This window comes from Poecilia mexicana, unplaced genomic scaffold, assembly GCF_051168715.1.
Source record: "Poecilia mexicana isolate PSO_F unplaced genomic scaffold, ASM5116871v1 scaffold_13, whole genome shotgun sequence".
Lineage (NCBI taxonomy): Eukaryota > Metazoa > Chordata > Actinopteri > Cyprinodontiformes > Poeciliidae > Poecilia > Poecilia mexicana.
In genome coordinates, this window is record NW_028263382.1 from 15409404 (window position 1) to 15430119 (window position 20716).

General features: G+C 40.9%; 1 protein-coding gene across 1 annotated transcript in view; it reads left to right on the top strand.

Moving 5' to 3' along the window:
• numbl (NUMB like endocytic adaptor protein) overlaps positions 1-20716 on the top strand; it is a 62963-nt gene that overhangs the window by 26673 nt on the left and 15574 nt on the right. The window contains exon 2 of the mRNA XM_014980810.2: positions 19141-19291. Coding sequence (XP_014836296.2) covers positions 19166-19291 — 126 coding nt within the window. The 5' untranslated portion in view covers positions 19141-19165. The remainder of the gene's footprint in view (positions 1-19140; positions 19292-20716) is intronic.

Genomic DNA, 20716 nt, shown 5'->3' on the forward strand with positions numbered 1-20716 from the left:
CAGATTTAACACGTTCACAAACACAGAGACCCATCTGCTGTAAGTGGAACCACATGGTAGAAGACTCCCCATGAACAAGTTGTGGGTCTACTATGACCTGACTGGTGACGTCAGCATGTTTCATAACCATACAGCAGTTTTAATAGGTTTATATTAGCATCTGTCCTGGGGGGAAACCTATTCATTAACAGGGTTGTTGATTAATATCCACCAACAGATGCCCACAGACTTAAATTCTCACATTTGCCACCATCGAAAACCTGAACCTCTGCGGATGTTCATGTGCTGCACCTTTCCCAACAGACTCCAACTGTCTTTGTCTTCTTCTGTGGTTTTGTCTTCCACTTATTTTTAGACCCCCTTTCGCCCTCGCTCTCCTCCCTCCTCCTTCTGTGCATCTCGCTGCTGAAAGAGTCCTATAGAAAAGAGAATAGGCGTAGGAGGACAAAGTCATCTTGATCAAGATCATTAGACTTTAGAGTAGGCAGTGGAAAGAGCTCAAAACTTTCCAAAACCAAGTTTAGCTAGCTGATCTTTTTGGAAGTCATATTTAACAGCATTAGAAATATTTTTTTTTTCACTCGTCTTGCCTACTATGCTTGTTTGATATTTATATTAGGATCAGAGGTGATGTCACACTGTGTGCGCATAAGAGCCATTACTCTTAGACAGGGTTTTGCTTCCTTAAAATAAAGACAAATCTATTTGGAGTGTACATTTTTAAGTCTCTTAAACCATATAATTAATTACTGTAAACATTTCTAAATCCAGCAGGTTCCATGACAGAGGAGGAAGTTCAAGAAGCTCCAAAGGATAAAATAGACTAGAGTGTTACACATGCTAGGAAACTCCTAAAAGGCTAAATCTATGGAGCATGGCACCTTGTCTCAGAGTTCCTCCATGTGACTTATCCAATATGTTTTAATGCTGAGAAATGGTGTGTGTTAAAGCTGCAGATATTTTCCTCTGCGTGTTTTTGCCCTAAATCTTACCCAGCTGGTCACACAGACCACCTGTATTTGCTGCATCATACATTCAAGCTGCATTGCCGAGTTTCCCTTTCACCTGTCAGCTGATAAAGGGTTGTGACTAGATCAGTTGGTGATTCAGGGGAGTAACAGTGTTTCAAAAATACACTAGAAACAGCAAAAAGGCATCTTAATCCCACCTATAAGTGTTTTATGATAATGACTAACTATAGCAGCTGTAACTATGTCCACTCTTGTGTTTAGAATGACCAGTTTTCTGCTGGTCAAACTGAAAATCTGCCAGTTCTGGTTTCTGCTCGTAATTTTCTTTAAAGACAGACCTTGGTGTGTTTCTGTGAGACTGAATAAAAAAAGCTTCTTGAGCAGATTTGTTCATTTCTATGATTTTCATGTGATGCATTTCTTTTACCAGGTTGACAGGCCGCAGCAGTTATTTTCTCTAGCCATTGTGTATTCAAAGGCACCAATAACGGCATGTGCAAACATAATAAAAGGATTATATGTGATTATTTTTTGTCTTTCTACACACATTTTATTAGCTGCAGAGGATCTACATCAACTTACATGTGGTCTGGTTTAACATGATGAGTAGTAAGACACATTTTCCTCATGGGGGGAGCATTTAAGTACTTCAGAATCCCACCAGTGTTTGCCCTTTCAGCATTTATTGTCACTTCTTTAAGCAGAAGTGACAATAAATGCTGAAAGGAAAAAAACGTCTGACAATACGAATATCGACAGACGGTTCTTGTAGTTGCCAGTTAGACATAAGCTGGAGTGCTGTGTCTTTAGCAAACCCCACAAACAGAACCAGAGTCCAACAAGGATGTTTTGATCCCTCTAGATCCCATCCCTCATTGATTCCTGGCTCTGGGTGTTGATGTGTAAACAGCTTAGGGGATGTGATGGAGTCATGGTGGCTGAGGAGCTTGTGGAGCAAAAGGAGCCAACATGACTGCTGTTGTGTCTCCAGCACCACATCTTTAGGCTCAGCACTTTCTTAGTCTGAGACATTTCAACATATTTATGTTGTTTTGCAGACAGGACAAGCCTTCAGAACTGAGATGTACTATTTGCTTCCTGACTTTATGAATGTTGATGTTGTAAAACCTGCAGTAAGTAGATAGTCCAGCTGCTGGTTGTGCTTTTGGGTGGTCTGGCTGTTCTGAATAACTGAATGCGTTGAGGCCTTCTCCATCTGCAGTGTGTAGCTCAACAGTAACATATAAGATTCCTACTCTGGCTTTGGTTTAGTTCATTTTCCACTAACCCTCCTTCTTATCCCAAGTCTTTACATGCAAACTCTTCCTTTTCCAGTTAGTCCTTAATAAGTGATGTAAGTTTTATCCGTCTGAACCTCTCTCTTTTTGATGTCTACCTTTCTTAAAGGGGGGGAGGTATTATGTAAAATTGACTTTTTTGAGCTTTATATAATTTTATAATGTTATTCCCTCATCAAAAGCATTGGAAAAGAACTATATAAGTTCAGTCCAGTTACCATTTACCATACCTGGAGTGTGGCTTTGATTATTTCCTGCATGTTTGAGGAATCTCTGAATATCCGATGGCGGCCATTCGGGTTGTTCACATCAAGCAACAAATCAGCTTATCAGCTGGCAGAATGTTGTGCAGGACATTTTATGGAACAATGAAGAAGAGTGGGGGTCACTGTGAGGTGGTGCTTACTCTTTAATTTGTGTCACTTACTAAAGAAAACAAGCTTTTCATATTCAGCGGTAACTGAGCTCATTTGAAGCTGTAAGAACTCTGATTACGTTGTTGAAGTTGAGTTCATATTGGACCACAGGGTTTAGAATAAATATCACGGTGGTCTTAAACAAACCTTTAGCCTGACTTCAAAATAAGCATATTTCCATCTACAATTACAACCACATGCTTGTTCTGTGTGTGTTCTCCTAGCAGTAGAGGTGGCTGTTTAGAAAATGTAGGCTTAAGCAGAAGTCAGTGTTAGATGATGGTCTGATGTATTTAAGTTGTTTTTCTTGTATGACATAAACTTAAACAAGGCAGTTTCTGTGCTTATACTTAGGAACATGAAAAAAAAAAGAGTTCAAATGTGTCAGACACAAAATAAAGCAAGTTAAATGCTAATTAGACAGTGAGGATAGTTAAGAGATTCATTTTACAATATCCTGCATGATTATACACATTTTACATGAATATGAATACAAATACCAGGAGATAAATCAGTAAATGACTTGTATATGTTTCCAGTGCCTTGCAAAAATAATTTTTACCCCATAAAACTGTTTGCATTTTCTGACGTTTTAGCCAGAAGCTATGGTGGTGACAGAATCATGCTGGGGGGATAGTTTTGTTTCCACTATTTCTGGCAGAAAACCTGTTTGAAACTGCAGTGAAAGTTCACCTCATAGCAGGAGAACATCACTAAATGGACTGAACTTATATGGTGCTTTTCCAATCATTTTTGACCACTCAAAGCACTTTACACTGGAGTCACATTCACCCATACATTTATACACCCATATGCAGATCAGTAGGCAATTTGGGGTTAAGCGCCTTACCCAAGGGCACATTGACATGAGGAAGCTGGAATCAAACCTACAACCTTCTGATCACAAGACGACTACTCTTCCTACATAGCCAAAGTCGCTATTGGACATACAGCACAATAAATAAAAAACCTGAAGCATATTTATGTTAGAATGTCCTAGTCAAAGTGCAGCCCTGACTCCAACTGATAGTCTGTGGAAAAATTCTAAATTTACTATCGAAAGTTGTGTTTTTTATTCAGTCTTACTGGAGCTGGAGCTAAGTGTGTAGATGTGCAAAACAAGAAGAGACCTAAAACTAAACAACTGTGGCTGTAACTGCAGCCAGATGGAGTTGCTGCAGCACAAATACATAACACACTTTTCACATTTCGCCAATTTGCGAAGCCGTATTCAATTTCCTCTACTAGTGCCGGTCTATCACAAAACATAATAAAGTAAAAATACAAAAAAAAAAGTTAATCCTAATAGCTTTATAAATCAAAGCCTAAACACTTGACCCACAAACCTCCTGGAACTGTAAGCAGATGGATTACAGCTGTGCACACACCAGTTCCTGTTTCAGCATCTCACCTGAACAGGCTCTGACATTTTTAAGATGCTCCATATGTTTCTCCAGTTCTGCCAGCACATGTTTTCCTGGCTGGACAATCTGGAGCAGAAACCACTGCACCCCAAACATGACGAACGCTAATCATTCAGCCATTTGTTTGTCTGGGTGTGGCCTGTTGGTTTCATTCTGCACAGCTTCATCTGTTTGGAGCCCTGCCTGGCGCACAGCTGTGACCTGCCCTTTAGCATCCGACACCAGAGGAGTACCATGTGCCCCTGGTAATACATCGCTATATTAGCTAACCGCGGCTTCAGTTCTCACTCTGAGCACATCTTGCATCTATTCCCCTGCTTCCAGCCTCAGTTCTCGCCCTCTCCCCCAGTGCACTCTTGACCAGTGCCGATAGAGAGCAAAGAAAACTGTGTCACCTCCCGCCATGACTCGTTTAATCACTCCTCCTCCTCCTCTCTCTCTCTCTCTCTCTCTCTTTTCTCAATCCTCCCACTCCCATCTTTCGTCGCTCCCAGGATTGGGATCGTCAAACATTGATCTGTATTTATTTTTAGAGCAGCTGTGAGCATGCGTGCGTGTGTGTACAGTATCTGTGTGTGCCTGTAAATCAGACGCTCCTCCATGCCAACACGTGGGCAATTTGACTGTGTTTGGGTGCGCGTCCTATTGTGTGTGTCTCTGCGTGTGTCAGGACTTTCTTTTTCACAAAGTTAATCCCTTAAGAAGAGGTGTGGCTCTCTCTCTCTCTCTCTCTCTCTGTTTCTCTATCTCACTCACAATATCATCACATGTTCTCTCGCCGCTCTCTTCTTCTCTCTCATCCTTTCCCTGCGCTATTATTGCTGTGGCCGCTGGTCCAAGGGAGTTCTTCCTCTCTTCTCTCGGTTGGCTCGTCATCTCTGCATCGTTCCTCATCTGCCTGTGGATCTTGTGTTTGATGAGTTTTCAGAGCGACATGGGGGAGGCCATTGAACTCAGGTGAGTCGGCTTCAGAGCAGGAGGTCTGCTGACGGCTTATGGCCAAACATACTCTTGCGTGTTTTCTGCTTATGCATGGATCTCTGTGTCAAACTTGATCAGCTGCTGCAGTTGCAGACAGCACTTGGAGCCTCATCTTGCTCTGAGTCTGTAACCTTGACCCTAATCCAGCAAAAGGGTGCAACCTGCAGCCTCTATCAAACTTTAAAAGACCTGTAGCGTTTGCAAAAGTGATGTCTCTTTTTCTTTTTTGGTGTTGAAGTTTTTCTTGAGGTACCAGGCTCTGTGACATTTTGAGTCTCCGCCAAACTGTTAATAGGTCTAGCTGGTATCCACAGAGCTCATAGCAGCTTACAGCCTTAGCAGATGCATTAGACCCCATGCCCATATGGAAGAGATTAAACCTGCTAAATTGATACTAACACCCAACATGTTTTCCTTTTTTGCTCAGAGGTCATGGCTGCACATTCTGGGCAAGCATCAGTGGAGATTGAGTTCTCATATTTGTGTGTCACACGCTAGCGTTCAAAGGTTTTGGTTGAAAACGTTAGTTGTTAAGTGAGTAAAGGGAGATTCAGTTAAATAAAGAATCAAAATTGTGCATGCTAAAAGTAAGTGGATAAATAAAAGACTTGAGTTGTCATGGCTTGGACAGGGATTTTGTGTCCACCACCACTAAGCTGCTAAGGCATGGGATCTTTAATTTATGCTGTTTTTGGGTAAACTGCGCCACAGTGTTCAACTCGCTGACGTTGGGGCTCTAATTTGTCAGCTGTCTGTCCTAAAGCTAATCAGAGAAACCTTTCGAGTTGGAGTTTTATCACCAAACACAGACGTGTTGTCGGTGCAGATGGTCACGCTGCCATAAAACACTCAGGACCTGTTGAAAAACGGTACTGATGATGTAAGATGATATCACACTGGCCCGGCATCGATTGGGCAACAGAGCAGAAGATGGAACGTGAATATGTTTTAATGCTCTCATTTCTCTCTTGATGTCATGTGTTGTAGTCAAAATAGTGTAGTCTGTGCTGTGACATGTAGCACAGAATGTATAGCTTCCATGTTGCCTTGTGTGATAAAGACTGGGAAATCTGCAGTATTTATAAAGGCGGCTTTTGTCTCGGTGGCAAAATGTTAGCCAGTGTGACGATTGTGTACTTATCTTCTTAATTGTGAGGCCATTGTGAAGCTCTCATAATTGGGTGTAAAGAGGAAGTCCATATTGAGTTCAATGTGATTCATTCCAGAGGCAGCAATGAAACGAGCAATACCCTGTCATTGCACAAAAACATGTCAGCATTTACAACAATGACAAGGACATTGTCCAGTGTGGACACCTCATACGTACTCGTTGGACGTGCGAGGTGTCCAACATTCAGAGACAGTCTGACTCTGAACCACAAACCTGCAGCAGAAGCAGTGATGATGAGAAAAATAGATGTCAGGGATAAAGTCCTGTGCCATTTCTTGTCTCGCGGAAGACATAATGTTTGGAAGGCCTGTCATGACATTGCATTAATCTATATGCCTGCTGATGGTGATGGTTGCACTGTGCTTTGGTGCTTATCTCACTGCACAAGAGTTGGAGCAACTTGGGTAGGTTTCCAGTCCATTAAAAGCATGAAATTGTGTAACATTATTAATGTGAGTTACATTTTCCAGAAAGAGTTGGCTGAGGTCATACCACAAATTTTAATGAGGCTTATAAATCCATGGGAACTTGTTGTTGGTGATGACTCTTTTAATGCTGGCAGAGTCACATAGTTAAAAAGGCAATGCTGTTAATGTCGGTTGTTTTAAGCATATCTGTCGTATTCCAGGCCTCAACCAGTCTTCCCGTTGAATTTTCTTGCAGTTGTAAAGTATTAGAACCAAGGTGCGCATTTCTGGTTGCTGAGAACTGGGGTCCTGCATGTTCTAGATGCTCCAACATGGCTGATTTAAATAGTTGAATGATCTCCTCAGCCTGTCAGCTGGCTTTTCAGGGGCTTGTTAACAACAGAGCCATTTAACTCTGATGTGTTCAAGCAAGAAAACATCTAAAGCATGCAGGACATTGGCCAAATGAGAACGAGAGACGCCCACCCTTCTGCAGAACTGCGGTGCTCAATTCTACTCCATTATTGCGTGTTTAAATAGCTGAACTATCTCCTCAAGGTGTTGAGTTCTGCAAAGGCCTGAGAGTGAACCATTTATTGGAATATGATGTGTTGAACCAGGGAAACATGTAAATCATGCAGGATAGAGACTACTGGGTTTATTGCCACTGGAAAAACTCTAAACCTTTAGCATGAAGATTTCTCGTATATTTGATATTGCATGTAAACTCAGTGTTACAGGTGTGGCCAAACATAACCAAGCTCCTCCTGTATTCTCTCCCCAAGTCTTTCATGGAGGAAAACAAACACTTTCTTATTGTTTGGATGAAGCAAATGAAGCAGAATTTTGTGAAAAGGTTTTGAAACATTTGTGAAAGACCCTTTGAATTCTCTTGAACAAATGCACTGCCTCTCACATCTAGTGGTTCCTTTTCTGATTTTCACTCCCTGCCCTCACGGTTGGATTGCTGAGGAAGCCAGATCCCAGGCGTGTTACAAAAAGGAAGGAGAACAGGCTTGAAGAGTGAGAGTAGTGCATGCAACAGAGACGGTTTGATGGGTGAAACGAGGACAAATGAAAACCAGCAAATCAGAGCCAGAGGATAAGACAAAGGGTGCGACAGCAAAAGCCGAATCTTAGGAGCTTAAAAAGCATTATGTTTTTACACAAAAGCGATGCATTGTGGGTAAGGGCAAAGTCAATGTAAAGAGGAGTCATTGTGGAGGAAATATCAATTTCCTCCTTTTGTCAGCAAAGGAAGCAAGAGGCAATAATTAACTGAGGGATTTATTTGGTCTCCGAAATGATTCGAGAGTTCAGAGAAGACAAATAAAATCCGTTTTAAGTGTAGAAGTGTTTGCTATTCACAGAACCTTCTCAAATCGAGTCATCAGAAGCGCACCAGGCCCCTTGGCAGTCTTCTCTGACAGGGGAGTGTGACGTAAATCCGTTCAAATAAATCATAAGGGTGGGGTTGTCAAGAGTCTAATGTGTTGCAGCCTCAATAAAGGGTCCCTCATTTTGGGAAAGTTTGCATCGTGATTGATTTTTTTCATTTTTTATTTTTTAATTGGGTTGAATCTGATATCAGAACGTGATATTGTCGACTTTATTTTATTATTTCCTCAATTTAGGAGGATGATCTCTTTGCCTGGAGCTGAAACTTTTACAGCCTGCTTTGCTGAGTTGTAGTACATGAGATACACCAGCCTGGAGGGGTCCAGTTTATAATGATAGCGGGGGAATACAAAGTGGGAACACGACACGACAATATCATGCTGGAGCGTATCGACCGGGACGCTCCACTTCACGCCTCGCTACACTATGTTTAGATTAACTTGCTGGTGCACACATGGGCGCACAGTTTTCACAGCCCCAGACATGCTGGCATGCAGACGTCTGTGCATGTGTGTGTGTGTGTGTGTGTGTGTGTGTGTGTGTGTATGTGTGTGTGCGTGCATGGACGTGTGTGCATGCATGTGTATGCGCTGGCGCTGACGCAGACAGGAATCTATTTATCTAAACGAACAAACAAGAATGCACACGGCGACAAAGGACACAATGCACGCCTGGTCTGTAGCCTCTTTGCCTGCTGTCCAAGGGCAGAGGGGATTTGGATATTGTTACGTTAATCTCCCTCTATTTGGCTTCTTGGAACACATTCAGATAAACAGACTAGCACAGCCGCACATACACAGGTATGAAGTCATGTGTGTGTGTGTTTTAGGAGACAAAAACACACATACATATTGGAAAAATTTCCCAACACACATGCAATTAAGGATGTAAACTACCTTCTTTTAGCTTCAGGTTTATTCCCAACCTTACCTATGTCTGTTGCCTAGCAACCGGGATGATGCAAAACACAAGAAGGTAAAAATGAAGCTTTATATCTTGCTGAGCTTTTTTATTACATATTTGATCAGTTTAATTAATTTAATCAGTTGATTAAAAAAAATTATGTGTACAAATGTTGAATTAAGAAATATGTCTATGCAAGATAGCAAAAACCCAAAAACACAATCGATTTAAGTCCAGTTTATTTTCAGCAACAAGGCAGTTCAAAGTACTTTTCATAATAAAAACACACAGTCATCACTTATGAAACAAGTAATATAATTTTATTAAAAAATATTATAACATGATTGAATTACGACTAATCAAATGGAACTTTAAACAGGTGATTTTAAAGTTGCGCTGAGTTATAGGAACCAGAACCAAACAGCCTTCTGCTGAATGCTGCTTCTCCATGTTTGGTTCAGGTTCTGGGGATAGCAGAACCAGAACCGGAAAACCTCAGTGGTCTGGGAAGTTGATACAACAACAGCAGATCTTTAATGCGCTTCGGTGCCAAGCCTCTCAGTTATTGTTGTCGTGACTGATTGAAAAGTTATCTTGTGGCTTCCTCTCAACTGTGGCGCCCTGGATCGTGAGCTGTATTGCCTCCTGCCCCCACGCCTGTTTTGAATTGAAACACTGAAAGTAAAACAATATGGCCTGTAAACCAGTGATCTGGGGTGGTAGAGGCAGAGCAAGCACCAGTACTCATATGAATGTTTGCTCTGCTCCCCTCTGCATCTTGCTGCAAGTCTTCCATAATGCAATTTAAAATTTCCAGTTAAATCCTATTTGCCGGTGAAGACAGAGAAGCAGATCATTTTGTTTTCTCCGACTCCCAGACTGACCTCACTCAGCTGCAGGACCGGGGGAATAGATCGCTCCAGTGCATGTGGCTCTCTGCTTTAGCTGTTTTCTTGTCATCGCTTCTATTGACTTTTATATTTATTTTCAGACAAATTTTAAAAACACTATGAAGTGCAAGAGAATATGTTTGGAAATGCTCATGTATGTATTTGAGAAGTGTAGTGTGTTTGTTAGCATCTATTAGGAGATGGTGGGTGCGGATATTAGTAAATCCTATTTGACAGTGATGGAGTTCACTGGAAACCAGCAGTTTCCTGGATCCACCCAGTCCTGATTGATAATTAGTCTGAAGTTATTTTTAGATGCAGTGCACATCTATTACTGTTCAGTGTTACAAAGAAAATAGTTTTTTTTTTTTAAATGTGACCGTTTTTTTTATCTCTAATTTTTTATTTTTTTAATTCATTTTGTTCAACCCTTGACTTTAAAAACAAATTCCTCTGACATCGGTAAACAATGACTATTCATTAAATCTAATCAAGTTTTTCATTACTGCTCTGAGAGAAACAGAGTTGATGTTGAATTCATCATCCCAGAAAACAAACTTATGCATACATCCTCTATTATACTCTGTGATTGGACGGACTGTAGCTTCAGGTGATTAGTGCTTCCTGGAATACTTTAGTTAAGTTTCAGTGTTAGTCTGGATGTAAGTCACCCCACGCAGGTTGAGATTGAGCCCATAGTTGTTCTGCAGACAGGTAAAATCTGTCAGTCAGGACTTTTGGTCCATCTATGCAGATGAAACGGTAATAAAATTTGCGTAAAGGGAAAAATTAACATATTCCATTGGGAAAACAAAGTGGGAAATACACAAAGCAGTGCAATTTCCTTCATTTTTGCACCTGGTTCGTCGCAGGTCTGACAGATTTGAGCAATTTATATTAGCTTGCGGTTTCTATTCTTCAGGTCAAAACAACAGATGCAGTTGTTTATTTTATTTTATTAAGAAGAAACTGTAGATTCTTACCTGCTGCGGCACTTACTTTCTTTTATAGTGACATAGTTTCAGTCATGATGTCTTTTTCTTTTTGTCCGAGCATGAAGTTTTGAATCTAATTTAACATTTTATTGGTTTTGAAGGCTCTTGGCTACATTTCTCTCCACCTTTAGTAGTTTTATGTCATTCTGTTTATCATAACCTAATAATTTCCACACTATGTTAATCTCCAGGAGCCGAATCTGTGACAGCTTCGCTAAACAGAAGTGCAGGTGTTCAGACGCAGTCGCCAAGCACGCCATCAGTCAATTTCTAAATGAATAAACAACAATGATGATAGTTAAACACATGCCACAGTTTCCAGGCTGAATACTAGATTATGCTGTAGGAACTACTGGAGGCTTAAAAATTGCGATGGTGAATTTTTCAAAAGCAAAGCTGACCTGTTTAACAAACATACCGAGGATAAATGAATGCCTGCCACTCAGTTTTTACTGGAGAAAAAGTTCATTAACTTGTCAGGGACTGCCGGTAATCCTAGGTCAGCTGGATGAGCGTCGTCATGATGGATTCTCTTTTATTTTCCCTCTTCGATGAAATGGTGCCCTGAATTGGACACAATGACTGAGACAGACAGAGCGGGGATTCAAACTCCTACTTTCTTCTGCCTTTTCTTCATTATGATATTATAAGTCAGGTATTTCAAAGTACAAAAGAACTCTGACGGATGTGGAGTTTGTTGCCGTTAGAGGTATTGACCTGGACTATAGTGACGGTGAGCGTCAGCCTTACAGCTGTACACATGGATCCACTTCTGTTGCTGCCATTTATGGGTCTGCACAGCCTCAACAGAAGAGCCATCGCTGATGCAGCCTCCTCACTCCCAGACAAGTAGGATTCACAGGCCACCTACACACTGTACTGTTTACAGCTCTCTGCTGCATTGTGCTGATAGAGAGGCTTTGCTGTCAGCCTCAGTGTGTTTCATCTAGGATTGTTAGTGGCGCTTGCATGTTGATGTTTACCCGGAAATGCTTTGCTCTTCAACCATTTTACCTGCTCCTGGTGCTCGCCCACACCGCCTCATAAGCCTCTGTGATGAATAAGGCCATCCTGTTCTGGGTCAGACTACAGCCTAAACACAAGGCCGCCGTTTTATCTCTGCTATGTTTTGCTCCTTTATTCGCTAATCACACACATGGACACACATGTATGCGGACCATTTGTGGTTTTCTGTGTGTGTGGGATGGTGGAAGAAAGGCGGTAAGTTTGGGATGACAAGTGTCGGTGTCCTTATGTGGGTCACGCAGTGTCAGCTGAAGTCTGCAGGGCCCAGAAACTGGGTCGGGCCTTGGCATGCGCGTACACGTATTTATATACGCTACACTGAGGGTCACAAGTTTGCAAATTTGAAGAGAGGGACGTTGAGTTTGGAGTAAGCAAAGGCCGGTGAGCAGACATTGTTGGAAATTACTGTTACCTCGGGACTAGTCTGGATAATAAATAATATTTTACGTGTCATGAGCGACTGTCTCGTCTGAGAAAACTCTCAGTTTCAGATCGATGCGATCAATGTAGATCATACTCTACATTGACTCTGTGCTGACCTTTTTTCCACTCTGCTGGTTTGGCAGCCTTAGCATCAGGCCGACAAATTTACTAATCAGATGGATAAAGACAAGTAAAACGATTCAGAGAGTTGAACAGTTCACACTTACAGAGCTGTTCAGTAGACAGATTATCATTAAGACTGATTTCATTCTTCCTGACCGCTCCCAACCTTTATATTCCGAATTCAAGTTTCTACTTTCTGCCTCTCGGCTCAGACTTCCTAATATGAAGAGTGACAGGTTCAAGCTCTCCATTGTCCCTGTAGCCGTTTCCCTTTTTTAATTCAGGACAGAGTGGGAGGAGTTGTATCCGACTGGTTGAAATTGGTCAGATACAATGGATGATGGCACATTCCCTTCCCTGTTTGGACCGCTGCTGACGTTGTTTCATCACACTTTATCATCCTTCCCCTTTAAGACTTTTAGATGACAGGGTTATTTGACTTACCACAGAGAAACAAACACAAACAGCTTTAGTGATGCAAGGCTAAACATTGTTTCAATCTTAATTATCTTAAGAGCTTCATGTCATTGAGCACCTGACAATTTTTCCATTACTCCCACCATGAGACTCCACCATGAAACCCACTGGACCCACAGGATCTCCTGGTAATATGGTAAAAAAAAAAAAAAAAGAAGTTTATTCTTTTTAAGATCACATTAGATGGTGCGTATTAATATATGGTCTTGTTTATGAAAGCCATAAGGAAAATTAAGTACACTCCTTGATCCAGGAGTTTGTCAAATGACATATAACGGGAATAACTCTGTATTTGTGTTTTATGTGACATTATTAATCTCTCACATCATTATTTTAAGAACTCTTCTTTACAATTTTGCTTCAGTTTATTCAAGTTTATTGAAGAGATAAGCTTGTGCCGTCACAGCAAATTAGTCATGTCTGGACCTTGACTAGGCCATTGCAACTCTTAATTATTTTCCGCTGTTTTGTTGTTTTTTGCTCCAGTGTCTGGAATTATTGTCCGCTCGATGATTCAGTCTGGGCCAAGCTTTAGTTGATGGACAGATTATCCTCTAGCATTGTCGGGTTCACTGTGGGGTTCACGGAGTCCAATGACAACATGGTGCCCAGATCCTGTGGTTTCAGAAATCCTCACCCTTCCACCATCAGACTTAACACTTGGTGCAGGTATATTGTTACCAGCGAGCCTGCGGCTGGCGTTTTTGCTCCGATTGCTTGATTGGTGAATATAATTTATAATTTAGATCATAATTTTAGGACTTTACTCACATGTTTCATTTAGTTATCATCATTTTGGACAGAATAGTCTCTAAATGTTGACCTTCAGACTGAATAAATACTACAAGTCAACCACCAGACTTTTATTGCAACCATTAATACGACCAGCAGTTTCATAACATTTTTTGCAGAGTTTCAGCTTTTTATCGTATTTCAGCTGTTATTTTTTGTGCATGGTCTTGATGTAATTTTTTTTTTTTTTTTTTTTTTTTTTAAATATAGTAACACCCCTACTTTATATGAGATATTTCTCTCTCCAAATGCTGTGCGTCATGGCCAAACATCTCCACCCATCATCTCTCTAAAGAGACATTACTTTTGGTTCAGATGCAACTCTGCAAGCCACGTTTACTCGACTTTTTTTCTAACTGCACTGTGATTGACTTTAACATTTAACAAGAAGCTTGTAAAGTCTGATAGGTTGCCACGCAACCTATTTGAATGCTGAGAGGTCCGACTTTGGATTGAATTAGCTGAAACATCAAATCCTGGTAAGATTGGAAACTATTTAAAATGTTTTCCACTTGTGAATAATTCATTCCACCTGTACGACGCTTTATTTGGAACACTAACCTTCTCAGGAAGAATAAAATACCCGTTATTCTCTAGAGCTCACAGGTTGTAACAGTGATCTTTGGGGTTTGGTTTTTCCTCAGTTGGGACTTTAATTCACCTTTTGGGAAATCACAGCTCCTCTGCTGAGACACAGAGAGGATTGGAAGCAGTGTGAGAGAGTGGAAACAGGTGGCTGCATGGAGCACTCAGCTCGGCAATGACTCATCTCAAACCGTTACCACAGACTCCTGGACACTTGCTCCACCTCGTTCTGCTCTCTCCCCTCTTCCCTCTGGAGCCTCGCAGACATGTGGTTTACCGTAATGTGAGGTGTCACTGACTCATTCAGTGGATTTGCAGGAAAGTCACCCCTTATTCTCCTCCAGCTCCTTTTCCCCTCCCCCTTTGTGCTCAGTGTTTTGCAGTCGTGAGGACGTGTAAGGGAGGACCGCGTCCAATTTGAGTCTCTGAGCTAAACACGGAACATCTGGATCGGGGAGGGTTATTGTGAGTGCGAAACAGGGGTGGAGAGCCAAAAATATCAAATCAAGCTCACATCTGGCAAGTACTGGCTGCAGCCGGACACACAGGCTGTTTAACCCGAGCTTATACGGTGTGAACACGGAGGTGACAGACAATAGGAATTCACAGTGTTTGGAAATTCGGGACAAATATGCTTACATTGACTTCTAGGATGATATTTTCAAACTCACAAACGTGTTAGCAACAGTTTAGGTGCTTCAACAGTAAAAATACCAACTTTACAAGCTGGGACAAAATGTGCATTTTTTTTTCTTCTTTTTTTCCATTTTATGCGTCTGTGCATGTGGGCGAGCTTCTCACACTGAATTCATTCTTGTGAAATCCATTTCCCTACATTCCCATCAGAAGACATTCAGCTCCAGACATAAGTTTGCTCCTCTTCGGATGTGACAAAGAAGAGACGCAAAGAAGAATATGAAGAAGATCAACGAGTCGAGGAAGAGGAGACGCGGCGTCCTTCCGCGTGAACTCGTTTGAATTTCTACCGTACGACGTCATGTGTATGGTGGCTGCTGCCATCTCCAGAGCAACAATAAAGCCCAGATGGCTGCAAGTCAAACACTGGATGTGGAACAAGAATGTGCTTTTTGGCTCAGATCCTCCTGTTTGTGTAGTCTGCAGTGAAGCAGTTCGGATTTTTAGCGTGGGTTTGTAAAGCTCCAGTTCATTTGTGCTGCTGATTTATAGATTTATTTTGATGTCGCGTATCCTGGCCTGTCTGTCTGCCTGCCAGCCCACCCCGTCTGTCTCACTGCAGTCTGTTTTTTACTTCTGCAGATGTTCTGCAAAGTGAGGTCACAGCTGAACAAGGCCTTTTGCACTCTCCCCTCTTGTCTCGCTTCCACAATAAGGTATTTGGAATCAGACTGTAATGCATTTTAAACTTTGGAGCTCAACAACAAGACTTTAATCTGCGGATTTTATTAGTGTCTCACTAGAAAGATGACATGCTTGCACATATAAAATATGTTATGCATCTTATCAGTTAGTATTTTTTTTATTGAAGTTTATATCCGTTTTCCTTGAATCAATGCTTTGATGAATCCTTTTCTGCAACTCTTTTTGGAAATCATAGAAACAATCTACTGCAAAAAGCCCAGGGATAGTGGTGGAAAAGATGAAAAGGATGATTGAAAATGTACGTTGATTACAAACAAAATCATCATTGCAGTATCCAATAATGAGATTTTTTTTTTTTTCTAAAATCATGCATCCTGATTACTGACTGTTTTTTTTTTTCAACATTCTTTGCAAAATAGGCCAAGTTTCAGCAGATTGGATCACAAAACTTCCAATCAAAAGCATATTGATGATCAATATGCTTTTGATTTAAAACTATTCTTTCTCACTCTGGCTGCATGTTTAAGACTTTTGTTTTTACCCAAATCTAATTTTGTCTCCAGCCAAGTAATTGTTTGCTAGAGGTTCCCAAGCAGAAAGTAGTTTACATGCAAGTCAAAAATTTAGTTTGTTGGTTTTACTGACCAGAGCACATTCGTCCAGGTTCTCTGCGCCATGTACACCGTCTGTGGAAACTTTGAATTTGACTTCTTTGGTTCTAAGAACAACAACTTTCTTCCCTTTTTTGTGCCGAGGTTTTTAAAAGTTTAAATTGTCTTATCCTAGCCCATAATCTCTTCATTCATTGCTTCTTTTAGAGACTTTTGATTTATTTATTTTTTTTATCAGGAACCTCCCAGAACACCAGACCCATTTTTTAAAATTCTGTCTCCCTTTGTTCCTATTCTGCTTGTGCTAAGCTTCAGACATATGTGAAAGATGTAAATGACCGAGAAGAACTGTAGCAAGCATTTCAGGGAACGTTTTGCTTTGCACTGCTATGGCAACACTCAGGATCTTCTTCCGAGTTTTGGAAACGTTGAGTGTTACAAACACTTACATAATCACCACCTACAAATGCGACACGAGTGTTTTGATTGAAATAGCAGCAGGAGCAGCAGCGTGTTTGTATATATATATATATATATATATATATATATATACATATATATATATATATATATATGTATGTATATATATATATATATATATATATATATATATATATATATATATATATATATATATATATATACATATATATATATGTATATATATATATATAAATTTTGAAATGAAGAAATCCAGTTTATTTATTAACTTACTGTGTATATACATATATTACAAATGCCTGTCCTAACCCCAGGTATTCATTGTTTTATTTGCACTTGTTCATCTTTTCCCAGTGGCCTGACATCAGAGGCCATTCATGTCTTCTTGCTCCTCCTCCGCTTCCTGTCTCAATCCATATACAGGCGTTGTTGGGCATCGTGCGCTCCCTAACCAGCCCTTTCAACTCCCACCACCAAACATCTCTCTGACACCCCGTGTGGGGTTTAATGTGTCGCTTTGCTTATACGTCCTGACACACACACACCCATTCACACCTGCTGCAGCAGTGCTGGTGTCGGCCAGGTGCCAGTCAGATGGCTCTCCGCCCAGTAATGACTGGCACAAGCCTCAACATGTGTGCACGGTGAGCCACAGAAGGGCTGTGCTTGTGTCTAAGCATAGATGTGTGATTGCGCCTCCTCTTGGCAGAGGACTTGCGCCCTACATGCCAGGAATGAGTAAAGCCACTTGAGCTGCTGAATTCAAATGCTTTACATTGCTCACACATCTGATCACGAACATAAGAAACATTACCAGCAGGATGGGGGCGATTATGAGAAGTGATGAGCCCCTGTGTGTGTATATATATTTGCATGTCAACCCTGCTGTGTGTATAGCTCAGCAGAGTACAGATCAAGAGTTTACAATGAGTCTGATTTGCCCTCACTGTATGATGGTTGTGCCGACACTGTCGACAAAGTCCAGAATGCCGATTTATGGAGCAACTAAACGGTAAGAAAATTATATGATTGCTTAGAATGAGTTAATTAACATTGTGAAGTACTGCGTGTACCACTGAGGAATTCAGCAGTTCTGTCTTGACGACCTAAAACGTGACATGCCTTCCATCCTATCTTGGTTTTCCTATGTATATTGAGTGGTTATGGCTAGTAGCTATTTTGTCAAGTTGCCTTTCTGTGTCTCTTGTTGTACCTTACAAAACCCTTTGCCTTTGAAGAATTACTAGAGGAATCATGAGAGTTTGGTTGTCCGATTAACATCTCTTTATGAGTTTGATTAAAGCTTATGCCTGTGTTCCTTTGGGCTCATTGTAAGGACTTTTTGGAGTGACTGGCCAGTCCTTGTATATCCAAAGTAAAAGCTTTGTTCACGTTTTCGGCACAAAGACTTAGGTGCATTTATACTAGCCCTATTTAATTGCGCTCTAGTTTGTTTGCCTAAAAAGTCAGATTCGTTTGGGGAAGTGTGAATGCACAATCGAACTTTTCTGTTTGGTTGAACTGAACTCTGGTGCGGATTAAATGTATGTAAATACCAACTGGATCGGAGACCACTCCAGAAGCAGGAAGCAGATTATAGCGCAGGGAATTCTGGGTAAATGCAACAGGTTTTTTTTAAGGGTGTAGTTCATTTGACTCAGTCCAAACAACTGAAAATGTAAATGTTGCAAGTTCGTTCCACGATCTAACTGAGTCTACCAGACTATCAAGTGTGAAAACATCCTTAATTTTGTTGTAGTCTTGTAAATGATAAAAAAAAGTCTAAATATTTTTGTTACACACAGGGAGAAAAGAGCACTGACTTCTGACCAACAACATAGGAGATCCATTTAAGAGAGTCTCAATGAGAATAGCTGGTGTATGTAAAACAGATGTTGTTTTTGGACTCTAGATTTCCTAGCAGAGGGGGATGTGACTTTGGGGGAATGAAAACGGTAATTATTACTTTGAAACAGGTCATGTTTTGATGGTGTTGTTTCATTATGGAGGGAAAATTAGCATAGCTGAGCAGGCCAGCGGGCTGAATGCTTTAATTAGGGAGAGGAAAGAGGATCGTTCAACTAGAGACCGAAGCGTACGTTCACATGTGTGTGCGTGTGAGGGGGTTGATCTGCTGATCAGCGCTCTTGATGATTTTTTTTTGTGATAGATGAAAGCCAGCTCCTACATCTGTGTCACCCGTGGGACTTTTCCAGCCTGTCTCTGGATCTGAACAGAGCAACACGATGGAAAGTGTTTTGCTGTTGATTTATTGACTGCGTCGTTAGGGAAGGTTACACCCATAACGAGCTCAAGCTAATCAATGAAGCTCATCCCACTTTTTAATGTCTGTTTTAGTCATAAAAACGAGTCAGATGACCGTTTTCTCTTCCAAAGTGGAGATAATCAACTGCCACCCAGCGCTGTGCTGTGCAGCTGATCCTGTGTGCGCTCTGTGTGTCTGCAGTTCCAGGGAGCACGTGACCCCGGAGATGAACAAGCTTCGTCAGAGTCTGAGGAGGAAGAAGCCCACCTATGTGCCAGAGGCCAGCAGACCGCATCAGTGGCAGGCGGACGAGGAGGCTGTACGCAAGGGCAAATGTAACTTTGCTGTTAGGGTAGGTGTTGGTAGATATTTAATTTATTTCCATGTGTTTGTTTTTGTACATCCCTTTTTTCTACAGTATGGAATATATCATATGATAGTTTGCCGTTAACTTAAATGAGAAATAGGGTTCACAGAGTCTTAAATATAGTTCAAATATTGATAGATAAAGAACTGAGTTAGTATACAAACCCAAAACATATGTTAAAGTGTCAAATTTTAATACTATGTAAGAGTAGATGAAAGGAATTACCTGTATGAATAACCAAATCAAAATCGGAATACTTCTTCCACTGTCCAAAGACATGATAATTAGGTTCGCTGGTTAAATTAAGTTCCCCTTATGTATAAGTGTGTGTTTGGTTGTGGTGGACTTGCTACCTGTCCAGGATTTACCCTATCAGCAGCCATAGGGTTTCTGGCATTTTGTCTGCTGATAGACACAAACTACCTGCAGCAACCTTAAATATTATTAAACAGGTGTAGAAAGTGGATGTATTGCATTGACATGCTCCAGGTTTCTGCAAGCTAGCTGTTTTAATAAGGGGTCTTTTGGCTTTTCTGTTCTAATTGTGCCTTTGGGGGGAATCATCATAGTTTCAGGGCTGCAGGTGAAGCCTGCAGAAATCCAGATATTGATTTATATTTAATGCAGATCTTTTTTTTTTTTTTTTTTTTTTTTAAAGAAAAGCTACTAAAAGCCCTAGTCATCAGCAGATGGATGCAATAGATCCAGCGCTTAAACCCAAAATATAGGTTAAATGACCCATGGCAAATTTTATGGCTGGATGAATAACCAAGTCATAAATGGGTTTAAAATGTATGATTAATTCATACATTTTAATGTACCAGCTTCTCCATTTTCAGCTAAACCTCAAATGTATGAATTGCTGGAAAAGATGAATAGGAAGATTATAAAAGTGTGTCTTCCGATAAAATGTAAAACAAATCTTTAAAAGGGCTTAAGGTTTTGTTACATTATAAATGTCACATATGTATGTGAATTTGAAAATGGCTAACATTGTGCTGGCTGAAGCTTCAATAAAACTGCTTCTGTGTGAGGCTTGCCGTTGTCACACATACTTACATTACGTGTTGTGTTGTAACACACAGCCTCGTACTTCAGCTCTGCAGGTGAATACCTCGATAGGAGCAGAAGCAAACAGCAGCGTTATTAAAGGGCAGATTTTACGACCGACCTTCCTCAGAGCCTGCGTGTGCCGTATGAGAGCTGATTTGTAGACGGACTGAAGAGATAGTGACAGAAAAAGATGGAGGGCAGAGCGGGAGCTGTGACAGCAAGGTGGCTTTACAGATTACAGAGACCACAGGAAATGACAGGGGGAATGAAATAGGCACACAGAGGGGACAAAGACACGTCCTGGGAATGGAAATGGCAAACAGAGGGAGACACTGGACAAGATAGGAGAGGAGAAGA